General features: G+C 33.7%; 2 protein-coding genes across 2 annotated transcripts; both read right to left on the reverse strand.

Annotated features, from left to right (window-relative positions):
• Positions 1–2,278: 2,278 nt before the first annotated feature.
• Positions 2,279–6,008, reverse strand: LOC145139918 (uncharacterized). The gene is made up of 7 exons (XM_079073579.1): positions 5,906–6,008; positions 3,431–3,611; positions 2,932–3,199; positions 2,736–2,823; positions 2,530–2,660; positions 2,437–2,450; positions 2,279–2,284 (listed from the first exon to the last, which is right to left on the reverse strand). Exons 2-7 carry the CDS (start codon positions 3,596–3,598, stop codon positions 2,279–2,281), a joined length of 675 nt encoding a protein of 224 aa, XP_078929705.1. The 5' UTR covers positions 3,599–3,611; positions 5,906–6,008.
• Positions 6,009–6,446: 438 nt separating this feature from the next.
• Positions 6,447–8,212, reverse strand: LOC145136957 (uncharacterized). The gene is made up of 4 exons (XM_079071090.1): positions 7,940–8,212; positions 6,956–7,037; positions 6,702–6,786; positions 6,447–6,609 (listed from the first exon to the last, which is right to left on the reverse strand). Exons 1-4 carry the CDS (start codon positions 8,100–8,102, stop codon positions 6,589–6,591), a joined length of 351 nt encoding a protein of 116 aa, XP_078927216.1. The 5' UTR covers positions 8,103–8,212; the 3' UTR covers positions 6,447–6,588.
• Positions 8,213–13,810: the final 5,598 nt, after the last annotated feature.

Consider the following 13,810-nt stretch of genomic DNA (forward strand, 5'->3'; position numbering starts at 1 on the left):
TCATTTCAATACGTTTGATAATTTGTACGTTCTTGGTCATATCTCTGTATATATATATATAGTGATGATGATGATTTCTAACACTTTAAATAAGGGAACTGGATATTTGAAGGGTTTAAATTTGGTAAAAAATAAATATTGCATATAATTAAATAAAGTAATGAAATATTAGTTGGGTTTAACTTAGGTAATAAATAAAGTCTTCATATAATTATGGAGGGAATAAATGCAGTATAGAAAATTGATTTTGATTACATATTCCATGATTTTATTCTGTTACCATATGAAAACGATGCATATTTATGCAAATAAAATTTAAATTTGACTTTAAAAAATAAAAGTAGGTGGAATATCATATATAATAAAAATATAAATTTTCGTGTATATATATATATATATATATATATATATATTTAAATTAGGTAACTGAATATTAGAAGGATTTGAATTAGGTAAAAAGTAAAGCATGCATATAATTATGGTAGGAATAAATAAAATATAGAAAATACATTTTGAATACTTACACTATGATTTTGTTTTGTTACCATATCTAAACGATGTATATTTATGCAAATAAAATTTAAATTCCATTTAGACAAATAAAAGTAGGTGAATTAGCATATATAAAAAAAAATTATTAATTTTCGTATGTGTGTCTGTGTGTGTGTGTATATATATATATATATATATATATATATATATATATATATATATAATAAATTTATAAAATCAAATGATGAACGAAAGAAAAAAGAAAGAAAATATGCATTAAATCAAAAGAGTTCAATAACTTGAAATTGTCATAACCTCCAATTCTATCATTGTGTACACACCAAATAAAAACTCAATAAAATTTTAAAAGCAACCAAAAGATCAAAAAACAGACAATTGAAAATGCGACACACAAAAGATTAAAAAGAAAATGTCTATAAACATATCGAAGATGATATGTAAAATTTTGATGGGCGGCTTCATATTAGTCCAACTTTTCCAACTTTGGGATCTTCAAGGTATCCTGTACAGCACGAGTTTTTGAAGAAGACCACTCCAAAGAGTCAGTGTTGGCATCAATCTCAATAGGGCGCTTCCCCGTACTCGATGATGGTGTTACAGCTTCAAGGTCAACAACATCAAGATTGTCATCATGCACAGAATTAGTATTTTCCTGCAGAAAACAGAAAATAATAAATATCGATCAAGAAAAATATAAAACAAAACATAACATATTTGCACAAAGTCATGAAAAATGAAAGAAAAATATATTGAAGAGAGGGCACAGGGTTTGACTTTGGAAATATATGAGATAGTTACCAACCTTATTTGGCTTGTTAATAGGAATACCATTATCATTTATATTATGATGTTGATGATTTGGTGACCGTTTTGTCACCTCAGCAAGAACCCTTTCATCATCAGTTAACTTATGCACAGTGTAAACACGATAGTTGTTCTGCAGATTTAACATGGATATCGGAACTTTGAAGACAAACTTCTTATTTAGAAGAATTTTGAACTCATCAGGTATCTGTTGTCGCCCTTGATCCTAATTTACATTATAAAATGCTTGGAAAAGTTAAAGAAGAAAAATCATATATGTCAATCATTTAAATAACGGAGATATTTTATCAAACCTTAGCTATTTTTTCCATCAACCATTGGTTTCCACGATGAATAAGATCTTTTACATGACGCTCAAACAATACAAACGAAGAAGACCCACTTTCATCTTGCACACGAACTACTATCCTAATCCTAAAAATTATAACATAATACTTATATTTAGCTTGACATACACAATGAAATATATGAAAAAAGTAAAATACATGTATAGTCAAAGAGATAATAATTACTTACTTTCCAAATACATCTGAGACAAATCTACAACCAACACAGTGAAAAGGGCCAGCATCAACATCATCATCATTTTTAGTAACTTTTTTAGAACAATCACAACAATAAAATGAATACCAACCATCATCCATATCAAAACCAATGATAGTAGCGATAATGGTTAAACCAACTTCCTGTTTCATATATAGGAAAAAAAAAGGAATCATATTAAAATATTATTTCATATCAATTGTACATATAAAATCAAAACAATAATAGAGTGCGGAAACTGTTATATAAAAATGTTAAGTAAACCTCATTAAAATCAGGAATTTCATCAATGTTTTTTATCTGAAAACGGAGGTAGTAATCCTCTGGATTAGCCACAACAGTATCTGAGTTGAGCTGGGATGTACGGCTAGAAGACTCAACATTCGTATCCAAAGCATTAAGACTACATATACAAAAAAGTGAGGTTATTCAACAAAAGTAATGATTTAGTAAGATAAATGTGTTAAGTATGGTAAATAACATACATTGATTTGAACTCCAAAATCTGAGGCATATCATCATTTATATGCAATCTAGACCCAAACAAACAATTACCAACTTGAGGCTGACTTGCAACAAAAAAGTAAAATAATATTGTCAGTAATTACTTTGAAGTTGAAATGATAATTTGTTGTAAAAAATACTTACCACCCCAAATTTTGATTTTGGCCAAACGTAGCAGGATAATAACAGGAGCAGTCTCATTATTATGTTGTGAAATGTAAGTATTCAGCTTCATTGCAAAACCGCCCCACAAAGCGACTGCAATTCTCGTACCACTAAATATGCATGGTGGTTATTAATGAAAGATAAATATAAACGGGGGAATGTGTAATAATAATACGAATGTGTACCTTAAATCCTGTGCAACCAGATTCATTAACCTTTTCTCTCTTCCATACTCAACAATGACTCGCATGGGATCAGTTGACACAACTTCACCTAGAAAATCTATGTGAAAAAATGTAATAAATTAGTAATAATAATCCAAATGTGTATTACATTAAAAATTGAAGTATAGAAATAAGTTAAACTAACAACATAACATACCAAATGCAACACGAGTGTCAAAGTTCCTGGCTAGCAAATCTGGGAAAGAGATAAAATGATAAGGATCTACTGTATCAACAAAATCAGTGGATACACGAACTTTTGTGGTTTTGTAGAAATTGATTTTATGTTTATGAGGAACAAGCATGTATTCGCTTTCATTGCTAGCCATAGCGAAGTTACTGATCTCCCGGACAGCTCCTTCATCGAATAGGGATTCAAATACAGGAATAAGATTTTTTTTTATTGTTGCTTGAATTCTACTTCCCTGTAGGTGACAATGAAATATAAAAAAGTGTAAAAAAAAGTATTAAAAAAAAGGAACAATAAGAGATTTCATTACATAGACTAAAGTTTATTATTAAAAATAATAAAGTTGATTATTAAAATTGTATGAATAGAAGTAAAAAAGCATAACAAAAATCGAATTTAAATTTTTTTGAATAGAAATAACATAAGAATTTGATAATCTAAAAAATAAAGTGTGTAAAAACAGTACCTCCTGGTCAATTAAAATCATGTCCAGGCTTGCGACCATATTAGGATTGTTTATATAGGTCGGCTTCCAAAGCATGACGACTTTAACACGTATGTTCCAAGACTCTTTAGATGCGTTGATTTCAGCAACCTTATCAAAGACGACCTGATCTGCATTGTTAGCTGCCATGGAATACTATTATCTGCAATGGAAGGGGATAATTAGTTAGAGAGAATTTTGATTTGTAATGAAAAATCGTAGACAGTATATTTATAGGGAAAAATAAATTTGGTTAATGCTGATATCACATAAAGATTTTGGAATGTAATATCATTTCCATACTTAAGATATGTTTTATATATGGTATGATATCCAAAATAATATCAATATACCATGTCAAATATAAGTACAAAAATAGATAAAATCATACCATATTTAAGATAATAATTACCATATAAAAAACTGTAAATTTGAAAAGCTTGTAGAATAAGGAAATTATATAATAAATATATAATATTTTCATAAATATGGTATGATATCGAAAATAATATCAATATACCATGTCTAATATATTTACAAAATATAGGGAAATATAAATTTGGTTAATGCTGATATGACATAAAGATTCTGCAATGTAATATCATTTCCATACTTAAAAGATGTTTTATATATGGTATGATATCCAAAATAATATCAGTATACCATGTCAAATATAAGTACACAAATAGATAAAATCATACCATATTTAAGTTAATAATTACCATATAAAAAACTGTAAATTTGAAAAGCTTGTAGAATAAGGAAAAAATATAATAAATATATAATATTTTCATAAATATGGTATGATATCGAAAATAATATCAATATACCATGTGTAATATATTTACAAAATGCCCCTTGTCATAGTTTGTAATTTTAAACTGAAACTTCGACAAAATTACTAAAATGCCCCTGATCGATTTTGGTGATATCAGACCGAAACTTTGCAAGAATTACTAAAACGCCCCTAATCGTATTTGGTGATTTCAGACTGAAACTTTGCCAAAGTTAATAAAATTCCCCTAATCACCTTTTGTAGGCTCCATGTTATTTTTATAGCACAATTTTGACCTGATGCCAAAATTGCCGCATTTTTGTCAATTTGACCTTTCCAAAAACTATCTCATTTTGACCAAAATGTGCTCGCTTTAGTCTATTTTACTTGATATACAAATGTCCATTTAACGGAAATACGTTGCTATAAATTGCTCTGAAAATGCTCTTTTCTGCACAATATTTACGTAATGCCAAAAGTTGCTATAAATTGCTCTTAAAACTATATCATTATGTATATGTGTTTTTGTATGGGTCTTTGTTAGTATTCATAATAATGGCCCTCATCGAATTTGGTGATTTCAGACTGAATGAATGATTATTTACCTGTAAAAGAAGATCATACAACCTCACAAGTTCTTCAGGTTTTGTAACTTTTTCATTTTTTTCATCACATGGTGAGAAACGTCATTCATTTAATGGTGACCTCGTGGTGAGAAACGTCATTATTAAGAGGTGACCTAAGCCAACAATTTTGTATATACTTAAGATGACATTTTATTAAAACGTACTGTCAAGTACAAACTATAGAGTCATGGCACGCCATGACAAATTTTTTAGAACCTTGGTTTATGATGATTAGAGCGGCTTGATTAGTTTTGAAATCGTGAGATATTTAGGGAGGATGTTTATTAACCAAAAAAACTAAAATTTTATTTTCTATTTATTGAGCATGTTTATTTTTAGAATTTTGAGTTGATATTACATTATTACTTATTAGGATCTAGGAATTGCAAATTTTAGTTTTCAATTGCCATATTTAGTAGGGATTACCTGTTTCAGTTAACAATTGACAATTTTAATATTATTTGAGGTAAATAGCTAAATGTTATGTTATTGTTTATTTATTTATTAGGAAATTCCTATTTCCGTTATCTTATTATTATTTGTTATGAAATATGTAACTGTATAATAAGAAACTATTTAACTTATTAATATTTCCTCTTTTAAGTTTCAAGATTAAAGTAATCAAGGTCCAATTAAATAAAACTATAGGCAATTAGGCATGATGTCAAAAGGTTGGCCGAATCAAATAAATCAACTACACCTAAGGTCAATTAAGTAGTTACAGCATCTTAAATTGTCCTATTGAATAGAATAAATTAAGCTATAGCAACAATAACAGTATAGCTTTATAATCATATTTAATACATTACGTATTTATAAATTTAAAAAAATGGGTGGTAAAGTGTTGACAGACCATACATAACAGTTATCAATATTGAGACTCTTTGACATGTGTAATCTAATTTATCTTTTACTCTTTGCAATACTAACAAACAGTTGGTTGCGTTCAACGGTACGTTGCCCTAATACAGCACCTATAGCTGAAAGGGTAAATCGGGAAATCGAAGAATTAGACATACCCTCGGAAGCACTAAAGACTGATAAATGATAACTAACCTTTCAAAATGGAAACGCGAGTTTTGGCATTTGATATTGGAAATTTATGCCCTAGCCAATGAAATTCAGTCATGGATGCAGCTTGTTCAGATCTTGCTTCATCCATAACAACCTGTATTTATAAAAAAAATGAAAAGAATGGAAGAAATAAGATTTGTGTGAAGTTAAAAAGGTATTCAAATTAATAGCATTACCTCGAATTTAGCTTTAAAAAGGTCAAGTGCAGGTCCAGTCTTACTAAGATGTGGGATCATGTCCACGCCAAACATAGTCTGTAATTGTCATGCCTTATGCAGCTGCACCTTTTCTGACAGCATCCACAACAACAGCAAGTGAAGCACCTATAATAAAAGTAAAAGATTTTCTTGTTTCTTTAAATTAATTTATCAAGTAGCATGAAAATGTTTCTGTAAATTCTTTAAATTCACAACAGCTGAAAAATAAAGGACGAATGATTCAAGCATATAATCATTAGTACATGAGACAATTTAGAAATTAAATGCAGGAATATTATTGATCAGCTCCTTGAAATACATGCACTTATATTCTCAAATGCAGGACTACTATTGATTGGTTCTCCTCTTGTCTGACTCATGGTACACCTGTAGTAAAGGAAAGATGGAAAAAATCTATCAGAATGGTTACTTCAAATGCCAACAGAGGAAGGAAGACAATCTGCAGGCTTAAAGGTGGAGGCTTAGTAACTGCATAAAACAAAATTAGTATGGAATCAGAACCGATATACATGGTATTATTTTCTAAACAGTTAATATAATAATATCATATGTTGTCATACCATGGCTATTTTCAAGATAGATGAAAAGAAGCAGTTCAAATGCAATAAGCAAAGGTGTGGCAACAACTGCATGACATGGTTCCCACTGCATAAAAGATAAAGAAAAAGTATTCCCTGATGCATAATGTAAGATATGGAAATGACACAGTTCATAAGGTTTATACAGATTGTTCATACTTATAGTCTTACATATTAAAGTGAATGAAAAATGATGATGAAAAGGAAGAAAAAGAAAGAGATAATACATCACAGACATGGGGAACTGATGGTGCAGGTAATGAGAATCTTCCTCTGGCAACAACAACATGAAATAGGAAAAGTGGGAAGAAAATGACCCTGCATACAACAATAAATCATAATCCACTATGCTTTCATTCTGCAATTCATGCATAAAGGATTGAAAAACCTTCGGCTTTAAGAAACAAAACTCTCTCTTTCAATCTAAAGTCGCATAAGAACTTTGGGTAAACATGTTTAGAGGGGATAATCTAGATAAAAAAGGAGCCAAATCTCGAAGCAAACATAAGTACACAAAAACCCCCAATAAGCCTTAATGATATGAATTCAGATACGTGAACAGAAAGTTCAGTAATCAGTACAAAGCTACAATCGGAGCTGATTTCTTAACTAAAGAGATACAATTTGAAGATAGGCTTTTCACTTTACAGGTCTGATTCATTACAAACGTCCATGAAATCACGCCATTATTATAAGTTTGTAAGCATCCATTATTGAAATCGATAGGGTTTGGGGGTTGATTTTGTTAGAGATATGGGACACAGCTGGACAGGAAAGATTCCAAAGCCTTGGTGTGGCATTTTATCGTGGTGCAGATTGTTGTGTTCTTGTGCATGATGTGAATGTGATGAAGTCATTTGAGAGTCTTAATAATTGGAAGGAAGACTTTCTGATCCAGAAAACTTTCCATTTGTTGTTTTGGGAAACAAGATCGATGTTGATGGGTGCAATAACAGAGTGGTAATATGGTCTTTTTGTCATTTTAAATTTAAATTCATCAAGATTCAACTTCCAATACACAAGTAACAAATGGAATGCGAAAACACATTTGTTTAATCTACTTTCTTGTTTTCAGGTGTCGGAGAAGAAAGCAAAAAGCATGGTGTGCTTCAAAAGGAAATATTCCTTACTTTGAAACATCTGCTAAAGAAGGGTTTAATGTTGAAGCTGCTAAAGAAGGGTTCAAAATGGAAACGCGGTTAGGGTTTTCAAAATCTTACCTGCATAAAGAACTCGATCTCCTAATCGAGCTTCAACATATTTCATCTGCATCTGAAGTAGAACACACAGGATCGAAAATTGTTGATGGTCGACGTGGTGCCTCTCAAGGCTTCCTGGGGTTACGCATAGGATCGATTCCATATCAGCAGAAGTAGAACGCATAGGATCGATTCCATGTATATATGAAATCAATGGGGTTACGCATATCGGCAGAAGGAAGGGGTTAGGGTTCGTATCTTTTGAGTTTCATGGGGAGCTGATTGTGTTGATTGTGTGGAGAGAAAACATAAGAATGAAATTAGGAATGAATCGTAAGAAGGAAGTTTTATTCGGGAGGCGCGTGTATTTTTTTGGGTCAGGATGATGTCAGCAAAATGATCCTAAGGTGTATAGTAAAGGAGGGAAATGCAATCAAGGGCCCTTGTTTCTTCATTGAAGAATTTAAGGTTTTGTTTTAGTAATATTTAGAGATGAGTAAGTAAATGATCAATGCCAATTTAGCAAGTGAGGTGCGGTTTTTCTCTTTTCTTTGGAATCTTGAACTTCTCCAAATTTGGTAGATCTATCCACCAGAATGGTTGGCGGTATAATCTTAGGCCTGCTTGACCGCCGTGCATCACTTTGTAAATCAAGCTCCTCGTTAGTTCTAGTTCATAGAAAAAAAATTGAATTTCTAACGAATGTAAAGTCAGTTGAAGCTTGAATTTTATGTTTTAATTGGTGAAATTTCGGTTTGGAAAAAAATTATTTTACCTGCTTTCCTAATTTATATTGGTGCTAGATATATTTTCTTGTGTACTGGCCCAAAATTTAATTGTTTTGGATTGGTCAATAATGTGCACTAGGAAATTAAGTTAAGGTGGATCTTTGAATTCTTATCTTCGAACCAAATAATAAGGATATAATTTATTTCATCGAATTACAGAAATTCTGTTTATATTTTCCACTTTTACTATCAATAACTAAAATTTATAACCTACGACTTTTTGCATCATGAAGAACCTACTATGTTTCATTTGTCAAATAAATAAACAAATATGCTTTCTATTAAACCCTCCTAAGGAAAGTCGCCAAGTCTCATCCCCACATTTTCATATCTTAAGACAGCTCAACTCTTATGTACAGATGAGAAGTTGAGCTAACTCTCCCAAATCTAAGAAATTCCTACCAACTCACGTACTTAACACTATTCCCAACATCCCACGTCCACTATATAAATCCAAACGAACACATATACCATTTCAAGCCATCTCGAATTAATTAACTTCTTAGTTTCTTATTTCAAATATCTACCTTTTGCAACACCATGGGACGTTCTCACCTAAATTCCATAATCCTGATTCTTGTTTCGGTCAGCTTAGCATCATTTAGCGGGAACATCATTGCTGAGGCACGTAAACTTGCAGAGATCCCTGACCTTCCCGTGGTTCCTAAGCCTGAGCTTCCCGTGTTTCCAAAGCCTGAGCTTCCCGTGTTTCCGAAGCCTGAGCTTCCGGTGCTTCCTAAGCCTGAGCTTCCTGTCATTCCTAAGCCTGAGATTCCCGTACTTCCTAAACCTGAGCTTCCCGTGCTTCCAAAGCCTGAGCTTCCGGTGCTTCCTAAGCCTGAGCTTCCGGTCGTTCCTAAGCCTGAGCTTCCCGTGCTGCTTAAGCCTGAGGTTCCCGTGGTTCCAAAGCCTGAGATTCCTGTTCTTCCAAAGCCTGAGCTTCCCGTGCTTCCAAAGCCTGAGCTTCCTGAGGTTCCAAAACCTGATGTTCCTGTAGTTCCAAAGCCTGAGGTTCCTGAGTTTCCAAAGCCCACGTTTCCCGTCATTCCGAAGCCCACATTGCCAGAGTTGCCTAAGGATTTTCCTATCCCTTCCGTTACCCATCCATAAAGTAATGCTTTTTGCAAAGTTAGATGTCTATTGATTCACCTTACAACTGCTACTTTTAGTACCTAGATCTCTGTGGAATGCTGATGAAGCTTAGATGATTATTTATTTGTTTTCAGAGTTATATAGTATGGTCATTTATACATGTATTTCATTAAAATATTGATTACAGAATGTGTTTGATTTTTGTATACGAAATGTTGCTCGTAGCAATTAATGTCACAAGCATAAATCGAACCAGGATCCATAAATTAAAGGTCTTCAATTTATAAGCTGAAAACAAATCATGAACAAATATCACCCTTTTCTATAATTAATCAATTTGGAAGGAAAAGGAATGGAAAATGAACATTTATTGGTCACTGAAGTAATTGCACACATTGTTCCTGCAGTGGGATCTATTCACCATGGTGCATCAGGCCCTTCACTCCACCAAAACACTAAATTTAATCATCAAAAATTGAATAGGTTTACAGAATCCGATAAATACTTCAGTCCACAGTTGTGTCAAAAAAATCAAGAGACATATATAAATGTTATTGGCAGGGTAAATGTCTTTATGTGATTCGTCAGGGATTGGTATTCTTTTAAATGCTGCGCTTTTCCTGCAGCACCGTGAACATGATAGTATTTGTTTATCGAATTCCCCATCATCAAAGATCAGTGAGAGGTCGTGGTCAGATGGCATGGCTGCTATGATAAATTTATTTGTCTATACTTTTGGCAATAACATTGACAAGATGCTCAAAACCGACCAAGAGGCATGTTTGAATCAGACTTCACCTAGCAATATGACTAAGTTCAGTCTGCCATCTTACTGTCCTTAGCTGATGAGATGATTTATGAAGTCGCAGATGAAGAAAATGTCTCTATGGTTGACGCTTGAGAGTCTGTACAAGACAAACTCCTTAACGAACAAATTACTATTGAAGCAACGGTTATTCTCTTTACGAATGAAGAAGGTAATGTTCTTGAAGGACCATTTTGACGTGTTACTCCAAGTTGCCGCAAACCTTATGGAAACACTCTGGATAGCCAATAGTAGGTAAACCATCACTCGCATATGGTGATTTTAAAATGGTCTTAAAATATAGTTTTCATCCAAAAATGAGAGTTTAAGTTGTTAAAACATGTGCGGATATGCATTTGGTCCAAATTCAAATTTAGTTTAAAGCATAGCGAGGATATTACAATGGATCTCAAAACATAACTGAAAGTACGATATTACATCTATATCATCTTCTAAATAACCAAGCATCCTTCTTCATCTCTAACACGTCAAAATATAGCATGAGGCGTGAGAATGTCTCGTGAGAATACGCGAGTGCAACTCTTCAAGAGTAAAGGATGATGACAGTCATCTATACTTGGAGTTGAACCTCCAAAATAGTTTAAATCAACAAAACATCCCAATACCCTTAAAGCGGGTTCAAGTAATATCATTGACTTTTGAAAACATATCAACATATTAGTTTCACAATATTAGTAGAAATGCAATGCCTATGATCCTAAACCCAATTTCCATGTCCATCCGACAATATACTACAAGGTTTGTACATCCACATAACATCGTATCGGTTTTACAACCCTCCCTACATAACATGGTATCAGTCATACATGGCTTCGTGGCTAGTACACAACCCACCATGTACAACCTTACCAACATAATAACATACTAGTTGACTTGTGGACCATTGCACATGACCACTCAAAGGGTATCTAACCACTTTACGCATTGTGGTGATTAATATCCATAAATAAAACCACTCACAACGCATAATAATAGATTTTGGTACCTTGGAGTCACCTAGGGAAGGGCTTTTTAACCGAAAAACCAATCCGGAACCGGACGCGAACCGGTTGGAACTGGTTAGTAGTATTTGGTCGGTTCTCGGTTCTTAGTTTACGACTTATTCCACTTATGTTTTTTCGGTTTTAGTTCTGGTCCAGTTCCGTTTCGAACACATTCTTAAATAGCACATTTCTTAGTACGACTGAACGATTGGTTAATGTATTCGATTCTTAATTTATGTCTTATTTGGTTTGTGGGTTTTTCGGGTTCTGGTCCGATTTGTTCCATTTCTGGTCCGATGTGTTCCATTTGCGGTCCAGTATACATGCCTAGTGTCACTTCAAGCCCAACCTACCCTAATATGAAATGCACATATAGGATGCTCACAAAATACTTTTAGAAATCTTTCAAAACAGGTTAATTAGATATATTTTCAAAATAGGCTTTCATGATGCAACAAGTACTATGCAACACATAGAATCAAGTTTAAGAAAAATGCCAAAGAGTTACATAGTATGTTTATAGTACATGTGCTCGAATAAATTCACCTTAGTTGTATAGACACTAGCAATTCACTTGCACTACAATTCTTCTTACACCCCCCTACAATACACATGTAGACACTTATTAACTTTCAAACTTCATACACAATGACTTTTTTTAATTTGTCATTACTATAAACCATTTAAATCTTTATTCTTAATTAATCATATTATAATATCCCTTAGGGTGACGCCAAGATACCCCGCCTTCAAAGTACTAATAAACTATTAAAATATTTGAATACAACATTTTAATCTTCTAAGAATTTCTTTGTATTCAAATTAAAAATGATTATTATTATTATTTTGATAAAAAAAATATCCCTAAAAGTAAAGTGTTACAATTACCTCCATCTTAGGACGATCCCGTCCTCGGAATCGCAAGATCTTGAAAAACTTGTGGGTATCTTTTCTTCATTCATAATTCGTTTCCCAAGTAAGATTTGCACCGGTGCGAAGTCTCCATTCAACCGGTACAATATCTATCATCTTTCTTATCAATTTTATAGTCTTTCCATCCACAATTTCCTTTGGTTCCTAAATGAGTCTTTTCTTCTAGTATCTACCTCATCACCCTTCAACTTCGCCAGGTAGCATACGTGAAATACATTATAAATGTCTTCCAATTCTTATTGTAGCCACAACATATAATCTTGTTTCCATATCTTCTCTAGTAGATGGCATGAGAGTGATATAGAGTCTCAGATAACATGATATTTGTAACATCCGGATTCCCAGGTATCCTATTTTAAGTATTTTATATTGAGGAACAGATCTGACCTCAGAAGGTCATTTGAGTGTGAGCATGGAATGAACTCGCCGAGTCCATGAGCAGACTCGACGAGTCGAGTCGGGTTGCCCCGCGACTCGCGACCTGTGACGACCCGTGGAGTATAAGGTTGACTCAGCGAGTCAAGGGAGGACCAGGGGCGTAGAGGGCAGGCGTGTACTCGCCAAGTCACCCTAGTGCACTCGGCGAGTCGGGTCAAAGTTGGCCGTTGACTTTCGTTGACTTTAGGGTTCTGGTCAAGGCTGATTAAGGAGAGTTCAGGGAAGGGTAGAATGGCCTTCTACCCAGTCTGTAGAGATGAGATCATGAGAGAGTATTGATCGGGAATGTTATTTGAATAATAGGAGGAGGCTAAGTCGGGACGTTGAGCACGAGAGGTTATCCGACTTCATTGAGGTGAGTTTTCTCACTATACTGTACCTGGAAGGGTACCTATGTGTGACCGGAAGGTCTTGTATGCTATGATGTATGTGCTATATGCAGTTATGTGATATGTATGTGTTATGTATGCTATGAATGATAAGGACCGGAAGGTCAAGATGATATGTATGTATGTGCTATGTATGTTACGTATGGTAAGGACCGGAAGGTCGAGATGATATGCGCCGGAAGGTCAAGAGGGTACGGACCGGAAGGTCTACCAGGATTTGGGACGGAAGTCCCCTGAGACACACGGATCGGAAGATCCTACAGAGTTGTGGCCTGGAAAGGCGTATGTGGGGTATGAGGTATTTTGGGGAACTCATTAAGCGTTTATGCTTACAGTTGTTGTGTGATGTGTTTCAGGTACTAGCGAGGATCGCGGGAAGGCGCCGGCATGATCCGTACACACTTATGGAGTTTATAATATCGAGATCTTGGGACATGTTTTGT

Source organism: Lactuca virosa, chromosome 9, assembly GCF_052849685.1.
Source record: "Lactuca virosa cultivar CGN04683 chromosome 9, Lactuca_virosa_CGN04683_v6, whole genome shotgun sequence".
Lineage (NCBI taxonomy): Eukaryota > Viridiplantae > Streptophyta > Magnoliopsida > Asterales > Asteraceae > Lactuca > Lactuca virosa.